The sequence below is a fragment of the Nicotiana sylvestris genome, chromosome 6, assembly GCF_000393655.2.
Source record: "Nicotiana sylvestris chromosome 6, ASM39365v2, whole genome shotgun sequence".
Lineage (NCBI taxonomy): Eukaryota > Viridiplantae > Streptophyta > Magnoliopsida > Solanales > Solanaceae > Nicotiana > Nicotiana sylvestris.
Genome location: NC_091062.1, coordinates 204,147,915 through 204,163,806, shown reverse-complemented (window position 1 = coordinate 204,163,806; position 15,892 = coordinate 204,147,915). Strand labels below are relative to the sequence as shown.

The window sequence follows — 15,892 nt, the reverse complement described above, 5'->3', positions numbered from 1 at the left end:
TTATTAGTACTCATTGATTATTTTACCAAGTGGATAGAAGAAGGTGCCTTCAAACAGGTGCGAGAAAAAGAAGTCAGGGACTTCATTTGACGAAACATCATATGCCGGTTTGGAGTTCCAAAAGAAATCGTGTGTGATAACGGCCTACAATTTATAGGCGCAAAAATTACAGAATTTTTTCAAAGTTGGCAGATTAAAAGGATAACTTCAACACCTTATCATCCAGTGGCCAATAGACAAGTTGAATCAACAAACAGGGTTATTATTGATAACCTAAAGAAAATATTAAAGCAGTCAAAAGGAAAATAGCCGGAAGTGTTACAAGGTGTCTTGTGGGCATACCGAACAACAACAAAAACAGGTATGGGAGAGACGCCATTCTCACTTGTGTATTGTGTTGAGGCCTTAATTCCATTTGAAATAGGTGAACCAAGTACGAGATACACCCAAGCAACCGAAGAGTCAAATGAGGAAGAGATGCAAATAAATCTCGATTTGCTTGAAGAAAGGATAGAAACAACCTTTATAAGAATGGCAGTGCAGAAGCAAATTATTGAGCGATATTACAATCAGAAAGCTCATCTTAGGTACTTCAAGATTGAGGACTTCGTACTCAAGAAAGTTTTTCAATCAACAAGAGCATCCAATGCAGGAAAGTTGAGCCCAAATTGGGAAGGACCTTACAAGATTCAAGGACTTGCAGGAAAGGGTGCATATGAGTTAGAAACAATGGACGACAAAGTACTCCCATCAAATTGGAATGATGTTCATTTGAAGAAGTATTATTTCTGAAAAGGAGAACCCCCGGTCAGGTATCTTTTATCCAAGGTCTAAATTTATTCTTTTTTAGTTGTACTAACCATTTTAGATGATAGGCACAAAGCTAGCCCACACCAAATGATGATCTTAGACCTAAAAGACACGCGGGATACAAAATCATCCTCGGTCTGGGTTACAACTTTTTTGATGGAAATAAAAGGGTTAAGCAGTCATCATCTAAAATTATACCTCTGGGTCCCATTTTTCCTTTTTCAGGAAATGGACCACATGGAAGGAATAGTCAAGTGCTCGAGATTTCATACTTCAAAGATCTAACACTTGGGGAACTATATATATATATATATATATATATATATATATATATATGGGAGGCGAAGAAGACTAGAAAAGTCAGAATTTGAGTCAAGCGTGAAGCAATGTACCCAACAAATGAAAGTTAAGAACGAGTAAATCAAGAGCCAAAAAGCCAAAAATTCAAGCCTGATTCAAAAACCGATGATGAAGAATACACTCGCATATGTAAATTACAAAATCTTACGAGTATCTAGGTTTAAGGCAATATTTAGTTGTGGGTTGCAAGATATACCCTTGAATCTTGTAAAATCTGTTATAAAGAAAATAGTTATAAAAGAGTTGTAGACGTTATACAAATACATGTAAAGTTTACAATTTGAAAGTTCAAGAATACAAAACTTCTTCAAGTTATTCTAAGAAATATGTATGTTCCTACTTCTTCTTTCGTATGTTTACACCAATATCAAGTTGAGACGTCTTCTTCATTAAGTGTCGTATATAAAAGGGTCCTCTTTTGTAATTTGTGCTTATTCAAAAGAGTCACGAATCATTGAAGCATTTTTAATGGAAAGTTAAATAATAAAGGATAAAGCAACAACCCAAACATTGAAATAGACGGAAATAAAGCCCAAACTTATAAATATAAGACAAACATTTTTCTTGAAACCCTGAAATGAGGAGAGGGTAAACCGCTAAAAGAGTATAACAGAAACTCGAAATAAAGTTATTATAAGAGTTAGACAAAAACTTAATAATATTATAAACTTGGTTAAAACTAAGTATAGAATTTAGTTCCAACTTGATTACTTAAACCCCAAATAGACTAGGGGTAAAACTTTTCAAACATTACTAAACCCCCAAATAGGACCAGGGATAAAACTTCCAAATATTCCACGAATTAAAAAAAAGAGAAACAACACTTCAAACTCTTCAAACTTTCACTTTGGGACAAAATCTGAACCAATAAGATGAGGAATAGTATCATCAATAGCAGGAGGAACAAATTGAGCAGAAGGATATTGAATAGCAGTTTCACCAGGAGTAACTTCATCACCCTCGGGAACGTCAATCGCAGGTGAAGAAAAGGTTTGACTCTGTTGGGTTTTCTTAATAGTTTCTTTTATCTTTGCAATCTCAGCAGCTAAGTCAAAGCCTTCCTGGCTTGCCTCCGTTAAAGTATCGAAGCGTGTGTTCAAGAAAGCCCAACTAACTTCAACAACGGCCTTATCTTTGAGGGCTTCATAATCTCTTTCCTATTGCTCAATTTCATTTCATAGTTCTTCCTTCTCATTCAAGGCAGCATCATACGAAGCCTGTAAGGGGGCTAGTGAACTCTCTAAAAACTGAACACTGTTAGAAGACACTCGGAGATCTTCTTGAGCTTGGGTGAGCATTTGAACAAGCTCCCCAGCGTAAACTTCTTTCTGGCTCAGTAGTTCCCTCAGACCCCTAATTTCTTTAGTAGCTTTAGAAAGTTGCTCAGCAAATGAAGATTTGAGAAGGTTTTTATCTTTGCCCGTCTGATTAGATGAGGCTTTCTCAACTGCTAACTCTGCTACCATTACTTTCACTTGTTGCTCCAAGGTACACTTTTCTTCCTCTAAGATTTCTTTCTCAAGTTGAAGGCCATCAAACTGTTCTTTCCAATTTTCTGCCTCGATGTGATAATTGTTCATTAACTGCTCTGTGTGGACTATCCTCTTCATCATATCCGTTCCAATGAGGTTGATCTACACAAAGAAAGGAAAAATGTGATACCAATAAAAAGGAAATCACGTGCAAAATAAAAAGCTAAGGCTTATACCTTTAAAGATGAATGTACGATATCATTCATCCACGTTAAAGAACTGTGGGTCTCCAATTTTGACTTCTCAACTGGGCCAATCAATGGTTTCAGCCATACATCGGCTTGGCCATATTTCTTTAGAAGATTACCATCCTCAAGAACTTCGATGGTAATTCTTTTCGTTGCCCTACTAGAGGAACCAACTTCAGCATAAGAAGTTGTAACAGTAGGAATAGTCGAGGAGTCAAAATAGCCATGGGCAGAGCAGTAGCAACATATGCGGGGATCTGAGGATCGATTGGAACAGACACAGGAAAAGAAGCAAGAGGCGTTTCTTCAGAAACAAAGTCAAAATCTTCATCAAACCTACGAGAAAAGAGTTGTTCAGTAGAACTGTGGGAAGAAGCAAACATCTCGTCATCAGAACTCACTAAGGTAGCACTTTCATGTTCGTGCATGGGAACAAAATTAGGAGGAGAAGTAGTTTTGTCATCTAAAACGATACGTCTCCTAGCTCGAGGCTTGCAAACCAGCGAGCCTTCATCCCGTTCCTCTTCGCTCTCAGAACTGTGTGCTCTTTCAGCTTTTCTTTTTGATAAAGAACTCAAGATTATCTCTTGAGCCATTGCCATAGAGAGTTTTGAAGTAGAAATCACCCCGAATGGGAAACCCTAGTAAAGAAAAGGGTTAATAAGTCCCAAGTAAGTATAAAAGCAAAGTAGAAATTAGAAGAGAAAGATACCACGAGTCTTCACTTTCCATCCAAACCTGTTAGAAAGGTATTTCCGGGACCTTACTTCCATAGAATCAACGGTTAACAATTTTTTGTCCAAGCACGGATATCTGGGACTTCCTCAACAGCTTCTATGGCTGCTGAAATAGAAAAATAAAACAATCATGAGTTCTCAAGTTCTTCACAAAACAAAGAAGAGAAATAATAAATGTGAAAAGAAACTTACGTGCAAAGTTCCACTTTTCTGGGAAAGGCATGTTCTTTTCTCCCACTAACCCAGTTGTGGGAGCAACAATGAATCAGGTATACCAACCACGATCCTTGTCATCTTCAGGGCTCACTAAAACCCTCTTACTCCTAGCCACAAGAGTAAACACCCCAGAACGAAATAACTTGGGGGAATAAAGATGAATCAGATGATAAAAGCTGAAGGGTAAAACAGCCAAGTTTGACAAGTATTTAAGGCATGCCACGACCCTCCATACAATAGGACCAATCTGTCCTAAACAAACATTGAAGAAATGACAAAACTCTATGATGACTGAGTCAATAGGAGGTCTAAAACCCAACGTAAAGGGATATGTATACACAAAAGAATAGCCAGCTTTGAACGAGGTGATTCTTTGATTTGCATTAGGAATTAAAATTGGGAAATCAAATTTCCAATGGCAGTCTCTCCGCACAAGGGAAATCAAACCCTCAGTAATCTGAGAGGGGTAAACATCAGCACGATCGTGAGAAGTCATGGAAGTAACTTGATTTCTAATCGATTCTCTATCAGTAAAGAAGGAAAGTTCAGCAGGAATAATCTCATCTACAGTAGGTTCACGAAGTGGTTCACTAGAATCCCTACTCCAAGCAGAAGATCTATGTGAAGAAGAAGCCCTAGTTCTAGAAGACGACGGGGTAATGGTACTAAGTTGAGAAGAAGAACCACGGATAGAAACAGACCCTAAACTGCATAGACTACTACCTCTTCTACTTTTGGTAGGAGCAGATAAAGGGGGAAGTTTATCCACTATAACAACTTTATGAGGATCAGGATTTGAAAAAGACATAGTTATATGAGAAAATAATATGAGATGAAGAATGAGAACTACTATGAACAAAGAACAGCGAGGAATTGTTTTTGCAGAAGATGTACTTATATGAAGGAGTAACCGTCATAAGAAGTGAGTCATGATGGGAACGTCATAATAAAACAGTTGCTTCATGACTAATGCAGCCGCAAAAAAGCCCTAGAAATCACTGGAGAGTTGCAGGACCAATTAACGAAGGCCACGTGGCATATGAAATAAATGGAAATGACATATGACGCTACGGTTCTGAAGGAAACATAATGGTACATGGGAAACGACGGCAAAAGTTCCCGCCATAAATACATACCACTTCCCGAATATTCAATTGCAGAATATTTGGCAAGTGGGGGGACTATCTGTATTGGTAAAAATAAATATTACACGTGGATTTATAAGAGTGGCTGATATGTCGAGACACATGGATCAGTAAGAAAGTAACAGCTAGAAAGATGCATTAAAAGAGGCACGAGTCGTAACAAATACGAGCAAATCACTCACGAGAAGGGAAGGCATGAATGCTCAAGTTTAAATGGTTACATGAAGAGGTACCAGCGGAATGAATCAAGACAGTAAAGAAGAAAGATTCATGTATCATTAATTAATGAGCATGAATGACCTCAAACGTTACAGAATCTTCATGAACAGTTACGATTACCAATTATAACGTCTCATTAATATCATTAATACTCTTAATGATTCGGTCATAAAAGGAGAAAGACGTACTTATAAACTCCTATATAAGAGAAAGAGATATTATTTGTATAGACACGTTCTGATTATTATTGGATTACAATTACTTTCTTTTGCTTACTATTGGTTATCTTTGCTATCTCATATTCGAATTTCCTTTCTTGATACTAAGTAAATATAGAATTTCTTGATTATCAGTAGCCTGAGTATTTCTTAAAATAAGCTTTGACCGAATTACATAATTTTTGGTTAGATAGGGTTTAGGGAGGATAGTGTGTTACCTCTACCTTGTGGAAATAGAGAGACTGTTTCCAATAAAACCTATGTGAGGAAAGCATAAGCACCACATTAATAAAAATAAAAATAAGAAGGGACAACACCGAGAAGTCTTGTAAAAGCAGCATAAATAACAACAAGATAGTAAGATGATCGAAATAAAATAAATGATAGGTAGTCATAAAAACCTATTACCAACAACTACACCATGTCTTTCGATTTCTTATTCTTTGATAGGTTATGAGAAAATTAGATTGTCAGTGTTTGGACTTTATCCTACTTGTTATTCGCAACATTTAACTGTGTCAGGGTCCTCCAATTAATGTTTGAGGAAAAAACAGAGGAAAAGAAATCCGTAATGGCTATTCTTTAGCTTCCATACGTTGATATAATGTAACAATAACTTGCAAAAACGATTTCCCCCTAATTTGTTGGTCTTATTAATCATATCGATATATTTTTCTCTACCAGTGTTTTAAAAGGTTTTTTTAGGACTCGCCTCGGAACTTGCTCCGGAGCTGGACGATATTAAAATGCCTTGAGACTCATGTGTGGGGCTTAGTTCTGTGAGGCTTACGCTCCCAAACGTCCGACTGTGCGCCCTAAACACACCTAATGCTCAATGCTCGGGACTCGCCCAATAGTTCCTATGCAAATCATGTGTTGAATTCATTAATTTGCACTGTTGACTCTTTAAATTCTTCAACAAATGAATGATTAAAGTTCTTTTTATCTATAGGAATATAAAAATTGTGAATAACTCAAATAACGAACCATAATATTGCATATTTACTAACTGAAAATATTGTGATGGTGAAGATCATTTGAATATTTCTTCTAAAAATAGATGACCAAAATTTATGTCCTTACTTGATAGATCTTCATGTCTTAGTTCTATGTCTCTCAAAATTATCATACATTTCTTATTTTACTATTTAAAAATAATTTATTTTTACTCATGAAGGAGTAATATTTTAAATTACAGTGTTGATAAAATTTATTTAGTATTTACTTTTAAAGAGGTAAAATATGGAGTTTGGTAATATTTTTTAAGAAATTATAATTTTTAATTGTTTGAATGTTAAGAGGTTATAGTTAATTTATATTTCACAGTAACTTTAATAATATTGTATTCTTTATACTTGTAAAATATGCTAAATATTTTATTTTATATGAGTTTCTTTAATTGTTTTTAGTCTTTTGAACTTTTAATGTATCTTTTATATTTTTTTTGTGTTACAATGCTATATTATTAATTCATAAATTAAAAAAAAATCAAAGATCCGTGGGGCTTACGTTCTGTGTTTCGAGACTTTTGCCTCATCCCGTATTAAGTAAAAAGCCCCGCCTGACGCCCCTACCTTTTAAAACACTGATCTCTACCATTGGGTTTAATTCTGCTTTTTGAGATTTCAAAATACGAAGATTAGATTAAATTGGTACATAAAATTCTAACTTCTACTGTCAACCCACTCTGTAGAAGAGTTGTTCGCTGAAGACACAAATAGCGCCAATATTGTAACTTGTAAGCAAATTGAGAATAGCTAGTATAGCATCGCTAGAAGATAAAATCTTTGATAGGAAAGAAATTTCACAAATTGTGACAATCTTTTTGTAATGTTGCAGTAGATATCAAAATTTTAATGGATCAAATTTAGGTTAAATCATAAATTCAAGATACTACACTAAGAGTCAATTAGAATTACTTGGAGGCTACTTTTTGAAATTAGTACAGCATGATCCTTTGGGAATAGTCTTTGCGAAATATCCTTATTTTTTACGGTCTTAAAAAATGTCCTCTTTTTTACTTGAACATCATAGTTCTTTAATTTTTAAAAGGTTGAAATTTTTGTTTGGTAGTGAAAATTAAAAGTTAATGAACAATCGATTATTATTAAAATCGTTTGAATCTTGATAATTTGTACGTAAATTTGTTGCAAGGTTGTATCATCCTTATCAAACAGTGAAACACCAATATTAAAGATTTCTCTACATCATAGCTCCATCCACCAACCAGAAAGAAAGAAATGCAAAAACGCAAAATATGTTAGTACGACAAATTCGTGAAATTGGAAAGTCAACATGTTGTTACTCCTCGTTATTGATTTTACTGTTTCTTAAATCAAAATAATAACACAAAACATTAGCTGATTTAGATTAAAATAATAAGAACATCAAATTCCCACTTATACAAAACCAAGGGGCTCCAGAAGTTAATGAATCACAAATTTCTACGCCATGAATGTGTTTGGACCAAAAAATAAGATGTCATGCGGAAGCTAGTAAAGCAAATCTTAAACAACGATAAATAAAATAACAAAAGAGAAATATACTAAAAGAGACACAAATATTTAATGTGGTTCGGTCAATTGACCTACGTCTACGGCAGAGATGAGCAATCCACTATATAAAAAGAGAGTACAAAATATCGAGAGAACAACCTCACGAAAAGACAAACACAAGTGACACACTAACACTTGTCCTGTAAAGTTCTCCCCCTAAACACGACTCTCAAACCCCATATGGCTACATTGTGGATGCTACTGAATGAGAAGGACGGATCTTCAATTTAAAAGAACTCCAAACTTTTACTACAAGAAAATGGACTAGCTAAATATGGAAAAATTATATTTTCCTTTTAAGAAAAAGAAAAACCCAGTTATGATAAATATGTTGTCCTTTCCTTAGGAAAACCAATTATGGTAAGAAAATCTGGCAAAACAGAATGTTCTAGGATAATTTACTTAACGATTCCGCAAATAAGAGGAAAAAATAATAACATTGCAACCAAATGTCCAATCTGCCCCTAGTACATCATCAGAATAAGTCATGAGCAAATTTATTCAAAACATCCGTAAGTTGAATTACAAAGGCAGCATCCTGGTGGATCTTCAATTATCTCCAATACATCTGTATTTGTGAGAAAGTAGTTTCTCAACTTCGGTAGTTCCATACATGTAAAGTGTTGCAAGTTGACTTTATTTAACTCATGCCTCCAACATTTCCAAGGTACATATGCACAACAAGGTTTCTCAGCTTCATCAGTTGTATCTCTGTATGTAAACTACAAAACCAGGAAAACTAGTCACAATCAAACTATGCACAACAGGAACAAAAGTAATAAATGTCTCCATTAACAACTTTGTAAGGGGCTACACAGAATTTTTTAACCTAGCTAATCTTTATAACGAAAGGGAGCCTTGGCGTAACTGGTAAAGTTGCTGCCATGTGACCACGAGGTCACGGGTTCAAGCCGTGAAAACAACCTTTTGCAGAAATGCAGGATAAGACTGCGTACAATAGACCCTTGTAGTCCGACCTTTTCCCGAATCCCGTACATAACGGGACCTTAGTGCACCGGGTTACCCTCCCTTTTGCTAAGCTTTATAATATGCTCAATGACTAATTTGTAGGTGACTGCAGTTTTGCATGTTGGTTGACTAACTTTTAGGTTTTGGCTAATCTGCTCATAAGTGGACTGTTAGGTAAACTAAAGATTTTAAACCAAGTATGCAGGCTTTTCAACTAAAATGAAGAATCAAAAGGCAAGTAAGAAAAGGAACTAATTGCAAGGAAACATACATGAAGAGTAAAGGTTCAATAAACCTTAGAGTGACCTCTAATCTTTTCGTACATTAGTGTTATCGATGGCGAAAAGTGCAAAAAATCTCTAAGGCATGTTGGGGCTTTAAAGCACAAATAAAGTGTGGGCTTTAATGAAGAAAGACACAATTGGAGAAAAAGCTACAAATATGTGTGCGTAGTCCAAGACTAGTATCTATAAGCATGGATACCAAATATATAGACCAAGAAATTGAAGAAAAATTACAATAAAGTGAAATACCAATTGTTTAGTATCGCTTCTTCCTAATTACGTTCATTAGCAAGGAAAACTATGCCTTAGAGCGTTGATGACGACACTGAAACGCCCACTAAACGAGGCAAAGCGCTCAACATGTTTTGAGCCTCGTTTCAGGACTTAAGCGTGCCTTTGATAACACAGTCACGCATATATACTACAAAGTTAGTGCCTTTAAAAGATAAACATATTACCTTCAGGGTCCTATAGTCTATAATCTGGCCAAAAGATAGGGTGCCCAGTTGAGGAGAAACCCAAAACAAACTCTCAAGAACGTGTACCATAGCTGAATGACTCAATAGATTATTAATTTTTACGTGCAAACGAGTACCATAAAGCAGAGGAAGCAAGTTTTCTCTCATGCGTTTTGGTATAACTATCACCTGCACAAGCAAAAAGAAGAATTATGAGAAATCCAGAACTGCTTTTTCTTTTTTTGGGGGGAAGCGGGGATAAGAAATCCATAACAGCTTCCAGAGGCGGAGGTAGAGTGTTGGGTATGGGTTCAGCTGAATCCAATAGTTTTTGCTTAGATCCAGAATTTTTATTAGGAAATCCATTAAATAAGTATAAATATCTAATTGCGGGCCAATAACTAAGATGAGATGTGGGTTTGGTGGCCAGTTTAGAACCCAGGCATAAACTTCAAATTCTGACTCTGCCTCTGCTTCCGGCAAGGGAAAATAGACAATTTGTTGTACGTACCTTGTGATCATCACAGCTTAGTGCAATAGCCTTGACATTATTAAAGTTCCCGAGACACTTAGTGAGCGTAGAGTACCAGCGAGTGTCAATGGGGGTTTATAAGATGAATTTAAGATTAACTTCCGACAGATGTGAAGCTTTCAATTTGAATGTAGGCAACAGATCAATACCCCCTTGGAATACTTTTCTGCAATAACGAAAATCAGATGAGAATACCAATAAGTTAGGAGTATCCAAATCAACCGCAATCAGGTTATTGCACCTGACCACTTTGAAATACTTGAGCCGGTCACTTGAGATTTTCAAAGACTTCAACGACGAACAAGAAGATAAGTAAAACAATTCAAGGTTGGGTAGATTTGGTAAAAGGTTCTCTAACCATTGGTCAGTCACAGCCACAGAAGAGAGGTTCAAATTCTTTAATGATGATTTACAAGCAGTTATCTTAATTACATTCAGTTCCTCAATAATGGAGCTAATGTGAAGGTATTTAAGATCAGGTGCTGTAATATCAACCCTCTGGAGTAGTTCAGGGCAATTTACCAAATTTACTATCCTTAGTTTAGGTAAAGTTCCAGCAATTTGGAAACAGACTAGTCCGCCGAATTCCCTGAAAGACAAAACTTCTAAATGACTACAACTTGCGCATAAAGCATCAAGTACTTGGTCGTCCAAAAATGATTTAATAAGATGTAACTCTCGCAAAGATGAAAACTTTATGCCATCCGAGGGTAATTCGAGCTTAAATCCACCCAAACAAAGCATATTTAGAGCTTTGGCAGCAAAGATTGCTTCAGGCAACTTGTTAGTGGATGTGAAAACCTCTAAATGCAACTCTTTGATATTACCGGCTACCAGTATTTTAATCCAATTATCCACATACTTTAACCGATTATCTGGTAACTTTGCCTTGAACCTTTGTATAGAGATGTTCTGCTTTTGCCGATTTGCTAGAATTTGATCCAGAACGTTTTTTGACTCCATGAAAACAATATCACCAAAATTTAAGCACGACAAGGAACTCCAAGCACTGTTCCATGTCTTGGACAAAACACTAGTTTTCGCAGCATCTTTAACAATGAGGAAAGACAGGATGTGCTGCAAAATTGGCATCGGCAGTTTGGAAAATTGATCTAAGCCATCCATCACTGCCAAAATATTTTCTATAAGGAGGTGCCTGCCACAGAATAAATAAAGAAGAACATACTTATACGAGTAAAACTCATCCTAAGCCAATTGGAGAAAGGATTCACAAAGTAAAAGGAAAGAGAGCGATTCTAGTCCAAAACCAAGTTGTTATCGGATTTAGGAAGTGTAAAAACCAAATCCCACAAGAAAAAGGAAAAACAAAAGCAAGAGGAAAAAAGACGATGTCCCTGGTGTGCGTGTGCGTGTGAGAGAGAGAGGAAAGAAAAGTCAATTACCGGATAGATCTTCTTCTGAACGGATCCACAAGTCTCTCCTTCCACCGGATAAACTACTCTATGCTCCTAGGCTGCACTTGTGTAATCTTTTTATTTTTTCGGCTAAACTACACACAGGAAAAGGGTAATGGAAAACAATCAAAATCCAACACAAACATATTTTATATCGGAATTCTATTTATACTACACATTAATTTTGCGCGTGTATCATATATCATTGCATACAAAACTTTAAGATTAAACATTATGAAATATTCTTTATAAACTAATTACAAAGCTTACAGATAAAAGTACAAGCGCCTAAAAAATGAAGAAATATTGTCCTATGACAGTGCTCACCCGATGAAAGGCATAGTAGGTAAAAAAGTTAGGAATTTTTACGTCCTATAACAAAGGTTAATACCTTATTTATTTTAAACAAATACCATTTAAAAAATTATATTCTATAGATATAGCAAAATATTTAATTTTGGTTACCTCCTAGCCCTAAGCCACTAAATACGTTAATCAGTTACACTATTTTCTTTCTCTCTCTACTTTGATACATCCCATTCTCTTCTCACATCCCATTAAAATTAAAATCAGCTATCACCAGCGTATCAAAACTTCTGCCGCCGTTCTTGACTCTTGATTATCTAACGAGTGCCATTTACGAGAAAGAGAATCCACGACACTATATATCAAAGCTATCAAACATGGAATTCACCACATCAATTCCGACATTATTTTCCTTCCCCAACATGAGATGTCCAATAGTTTCCTCCTTTGTCCTTCTTAATAAATATTTACGCAGAATTGATACTAAGTGTTGTTTTCGCTCATCAGTAACTCGAACAAATCTATCCGGAGCACTTGATCGCTGACCATGTTTAAGGGGCTCATCGTAAAATTCTCGGAAGTGTTCACGTGTCCCCAAGCAACCGGGTTTCACCCAGTCGAATAGATTGAACAATTCCATTATTATATTTCAATGTAATTTCAACGTATTACGATGTATTCATGATTTTCATTGTATTCATTATCTTTTTTTCATTGTAATTCAATGTATCTCGTTTTATTCCATGTATTTTATTGTATTTTCTGTCTTTTTATTGTATTTCAATGTATCCCGTTGTATTCTATGTATTTCATCGTATTCACTATCCCGCTGTATGCCATGAATGTATTCATAAGTTCTTTTTAATTAATATAATTTATGTATTCACATGTATTATATAATTTCTCCGAAGATTGCTATGTTTTTGGGGTATTTTTTTGTTGAGAATCTTTTTTATAACTGAAAATACAAATTTTGTGTGTTATAATTGAGTTTGTTGAGTTATATTAGGAGTCTATTATGTTAATTGATTCACTTTCCGTTTTAAAAACAGTGTAATCCCCTGTTTCACGCCGTGAATACAGTCGAATACAATAATCTGTCGAGCTGTAATCTCATGTATCACTCCATGAATACAGTCGAATACAACAACTGATTAGCTGAACTTCCCTGATTCACGCCTATTTTTGCTACTGTATTCATGAATACAATAGCTTAAATACATTAAAAACATCTTATAACCACATAAAATGTATCTACAATCCGTAATATAGCAAATGATATCTATAGATGACTAATTACTACTAAAAGATAGTGCTTTATAAAAATTTCTCAAAAAGTTATTGGTTGCTTTACTTCCTTACCTCGGGTAAGTTGAAAAAGTTGTTATTATTGGATCCATAGAAACTGAATTACAATGAATTTTAATTTGCTAGGTAAATTCTCTAGGTTTTTACTACTTAACATAACGTGCTTTTGAAATTATGAGTAAATAGACAAAGAAAATTTAGGCCCATTTGGACATAAGAATTTTTTTACTTTTTTCGAAAACTTTTCACTTTTTTTCAAAATTAGTGTTTGACCATAAAATTTTCAATTTTCACTTGAAAATGAATTTTGGTATTTTTCGAAATTTTGAAAAAATTCAAAAACTACCCAAAATTATATTCATGTCCGAACACAACTCTAAATTTCCAATACCATTTTCAGTTGAAAAAAAAATTCACCTTTTTTTTTTTGAATTTTATAATTCTTATGTCCAAACGCCCACTTATATAAGGTAAAATTATGTATAGTTCAAATAGACAAAGAAAAAATTATTAATAAAAGAAAGACCCATAATCCACAAATAAGTCCAAAAGGCTCATTTTTCACCTAATAAATTTTATAAAAAATTAGTCCTAATAAGTTAGTACCGAAACTTTTCTAACTTTCCCACGTCAAAACTTTATTAACTAAAGAAAAATTAAAACTTATAGGCAGAATTTTATTAACTAAGAAAGCCTCCTCGGAAACCTAAAAAAAGAAATTTGGTACTCCTAAATATAAATGGAGTTGAATGAAAAACTTTCCTACTTTAGAAATATTAGGAGAACAATTAAATGACTATCCTAGATAGTAGGAAATTAATTGAATGGCTATTCCTAAATATTAAGGAAATAACAAACTTTCCTAATTTAAAAATATTAGAAGAATAATTAAATGATCATTTCTAAATTGTAGGAGATTAAATAAATGACTATTTGTAAATATTAAGAAAATAATAAAATGACAAATTTCTCTAATGTGAACTCAATTTTTAAAGAATAAAAAAGTCAAACGACATTTCGCTAAGGACTTTCGTGAGTTTAATATAATATAGATATAAATATAGATATTTGTTGCACGTGTGTACAAACTACAAAAGGAATAATATTGTTACGCATGACCCCATATTAATGAGTGCGCAACCTTTATAAAAACTATGTAAAAACAACGTATAAAATTATATAAATGAGTTATAAAATATAAAAACTATTAAATAATATGTTTGAGTGAGGTCTCGTAAAAATAATAAATTCAGATCTGATCTAGCTAGGGCGCTCTCTCTCTATATATATATAGAGATAAAAAACTTATATTAAAGGTATGAAGCCTATTGATAAAATATTATTTACCTTTTTTACCCTTTAAAAATAGATTCACACGGGACAAAATTATAATTTAAGTTACTTTGATAGTATTTAGAATATCCAAATCAAATAAAATTTTAGTTATTCCTTATTTGAACTATGTAAAGAATTTAATACTTAGAACTTTAAATGAGTATTTTTACCCTTAAAATCGGATAACAATTGAATTTATACTCGATTCTAAGGATATGTGAATTAATTTAATATAAATTATCAATAATGTTAGATAAGCAAATTAAAAATAGGATAGATAGTCAAACCAGTAATAATATTGAGTTCGGGCTCGGTTGTGAACTTACAATAGTCTGCCTTCGATTTGGAGCCAAAAACATGTGAAAGACTATGAAAAAATAAGAACCTTTAGGATGGCTCAAAAACAGAGAAAACAAGATTATATTGCTTTGATATTCGTGTTATAGTATCTATATTGAATAATAAACTTCCCCTTTATAAAGTAGGGGTTTTTACCTTAAGTACATTTCTAAAAAAGACAAAATCTTCCTTTTTGCTAATCACTGATCTGCTACCGATATAGGCCGGGATCCGTGCCGTGATATCGGGTTGAGCGCGGATATCACGACCCTTCGTTAGTCATGGTCAACCGTTGGGTAATGCTCTCCGAGGTCTTGGAGCTCGAATTGGATTCAGGGGGGGTTGTCGTCTAGATGGCTTCGGTAGTAAACGTCTCGCTCAGGCCCTAGTACGAGGGGTTCTTAGCTCCGATTCCATGTAGTTAAGTCCTTGCTTCGTTTGCCCTTTTGAAAAATTGGGGTGCTCATTAGCCCCGATTTTACCCGTATATAGATAGTCCCATCGTTTCTCAAAGAGTACGAAACGATGAGAAACAATAGATGTTCCCCGGTTTCTTCCTTTGTACGCTACGACCCAAATAAAGAAACCAAAATGTCCCATCAGTCATGTCGTTCTGACTCGGACACGTGTCGACCATCAAACGGTTTCCTCCGAATGTGAAGCGTCACATACCTCCCCTATAAAAGCTCCCACGCTCTACTCTTTTTCTACTTTTGGATCAAGCTTCTACCGTCGAATCTTCTAGTTATTACCAACTCTTTCAAATCTTCATATTTTCACCTTTGATCTTCAAATTTATGCTATTGTTTTTAAGTTCTTTCCTAGATCTTCATCTTTCCTTCAAGTCTTCATACTCCTCTTTTCAACCTTTAAACTTGTTCCTTCAAATTCCATACTTTCTCAGATAGTAATGGCTAAGACTTCAAAGTCAGTTCCTCAGCAGTCTGCCTCTTCATCTTCCCAACC

General features: G+C 34.6%; 2 protein-coding genes across 6 annotated transcripts; one reads left to right on the top strand and one right to left on the bottom strand.

The window, feature by feature from the left end:
• Positions 1-363: 363 nt before the first annotated feature.
• Positions 364-792, top strand: LOC138871946 (uncharacterized). Its single transcript, XM_070149872.1, has one exon. It carries the CDS (start codon positions 364-366, stop codon positions 790-792), a length of 429 nt encoding a protein of 142 aa, XP_070005973.1.
• A 7,559-nt stretch (positions 793-8,351) lies between these two features.
• Positions 8,352-12,299, bottom strand: LOC104222072 (putative F-box/LRR-repeat protein At3g28410). 5 transcript variants are annotated; one of them, XM_009773254.2, is made up of 5 exons: positions 12,104-12,299; positions 11,627-11,733; positions 10,203-11,379; positions 9,692-9,880; positions 8,352-8,702 (listed from the first exon to the last, which is right to left on the bottom strand). In XM_009773254.2, the coding sequence occupies exon 3, from the start codon at positions 11,346-11,348 to the stop codon at positions 10,299-10,301; it is 1,050 nt and encodes a 349-aa protein (XP_009771556.1). In that variant the 5' UTR covers positions 11,349-11,379; positions 11,627-11,733; positions 12,104-12,299; the 3' UTR covers positions 8,352-8,702; positions 9,692-9,880; positions 10,203-10,298. The 5 variants fall into 5 exon arrangements, with proteins under 5 accessions (XP_009771556.1, XP_009771559.1, XP_009771558.1 ...); XM_009773257.2 differs by lacking the exon at positions 12,104-12,299 and having other exon boundaries at positions 10,203-10,389; positions 10,470-11,379; positions 11,627-11,861; XM_009773256.2 differs by lacking the exon at positions 12,104-12,299 and having other exon boundaries at positions 10,203-10,389; positions 10,465-11,379; positions 11,627-11,849.
• Between the last annotated feature and the right edge of the window lie 3,593 nt (positions 12,300-15,892).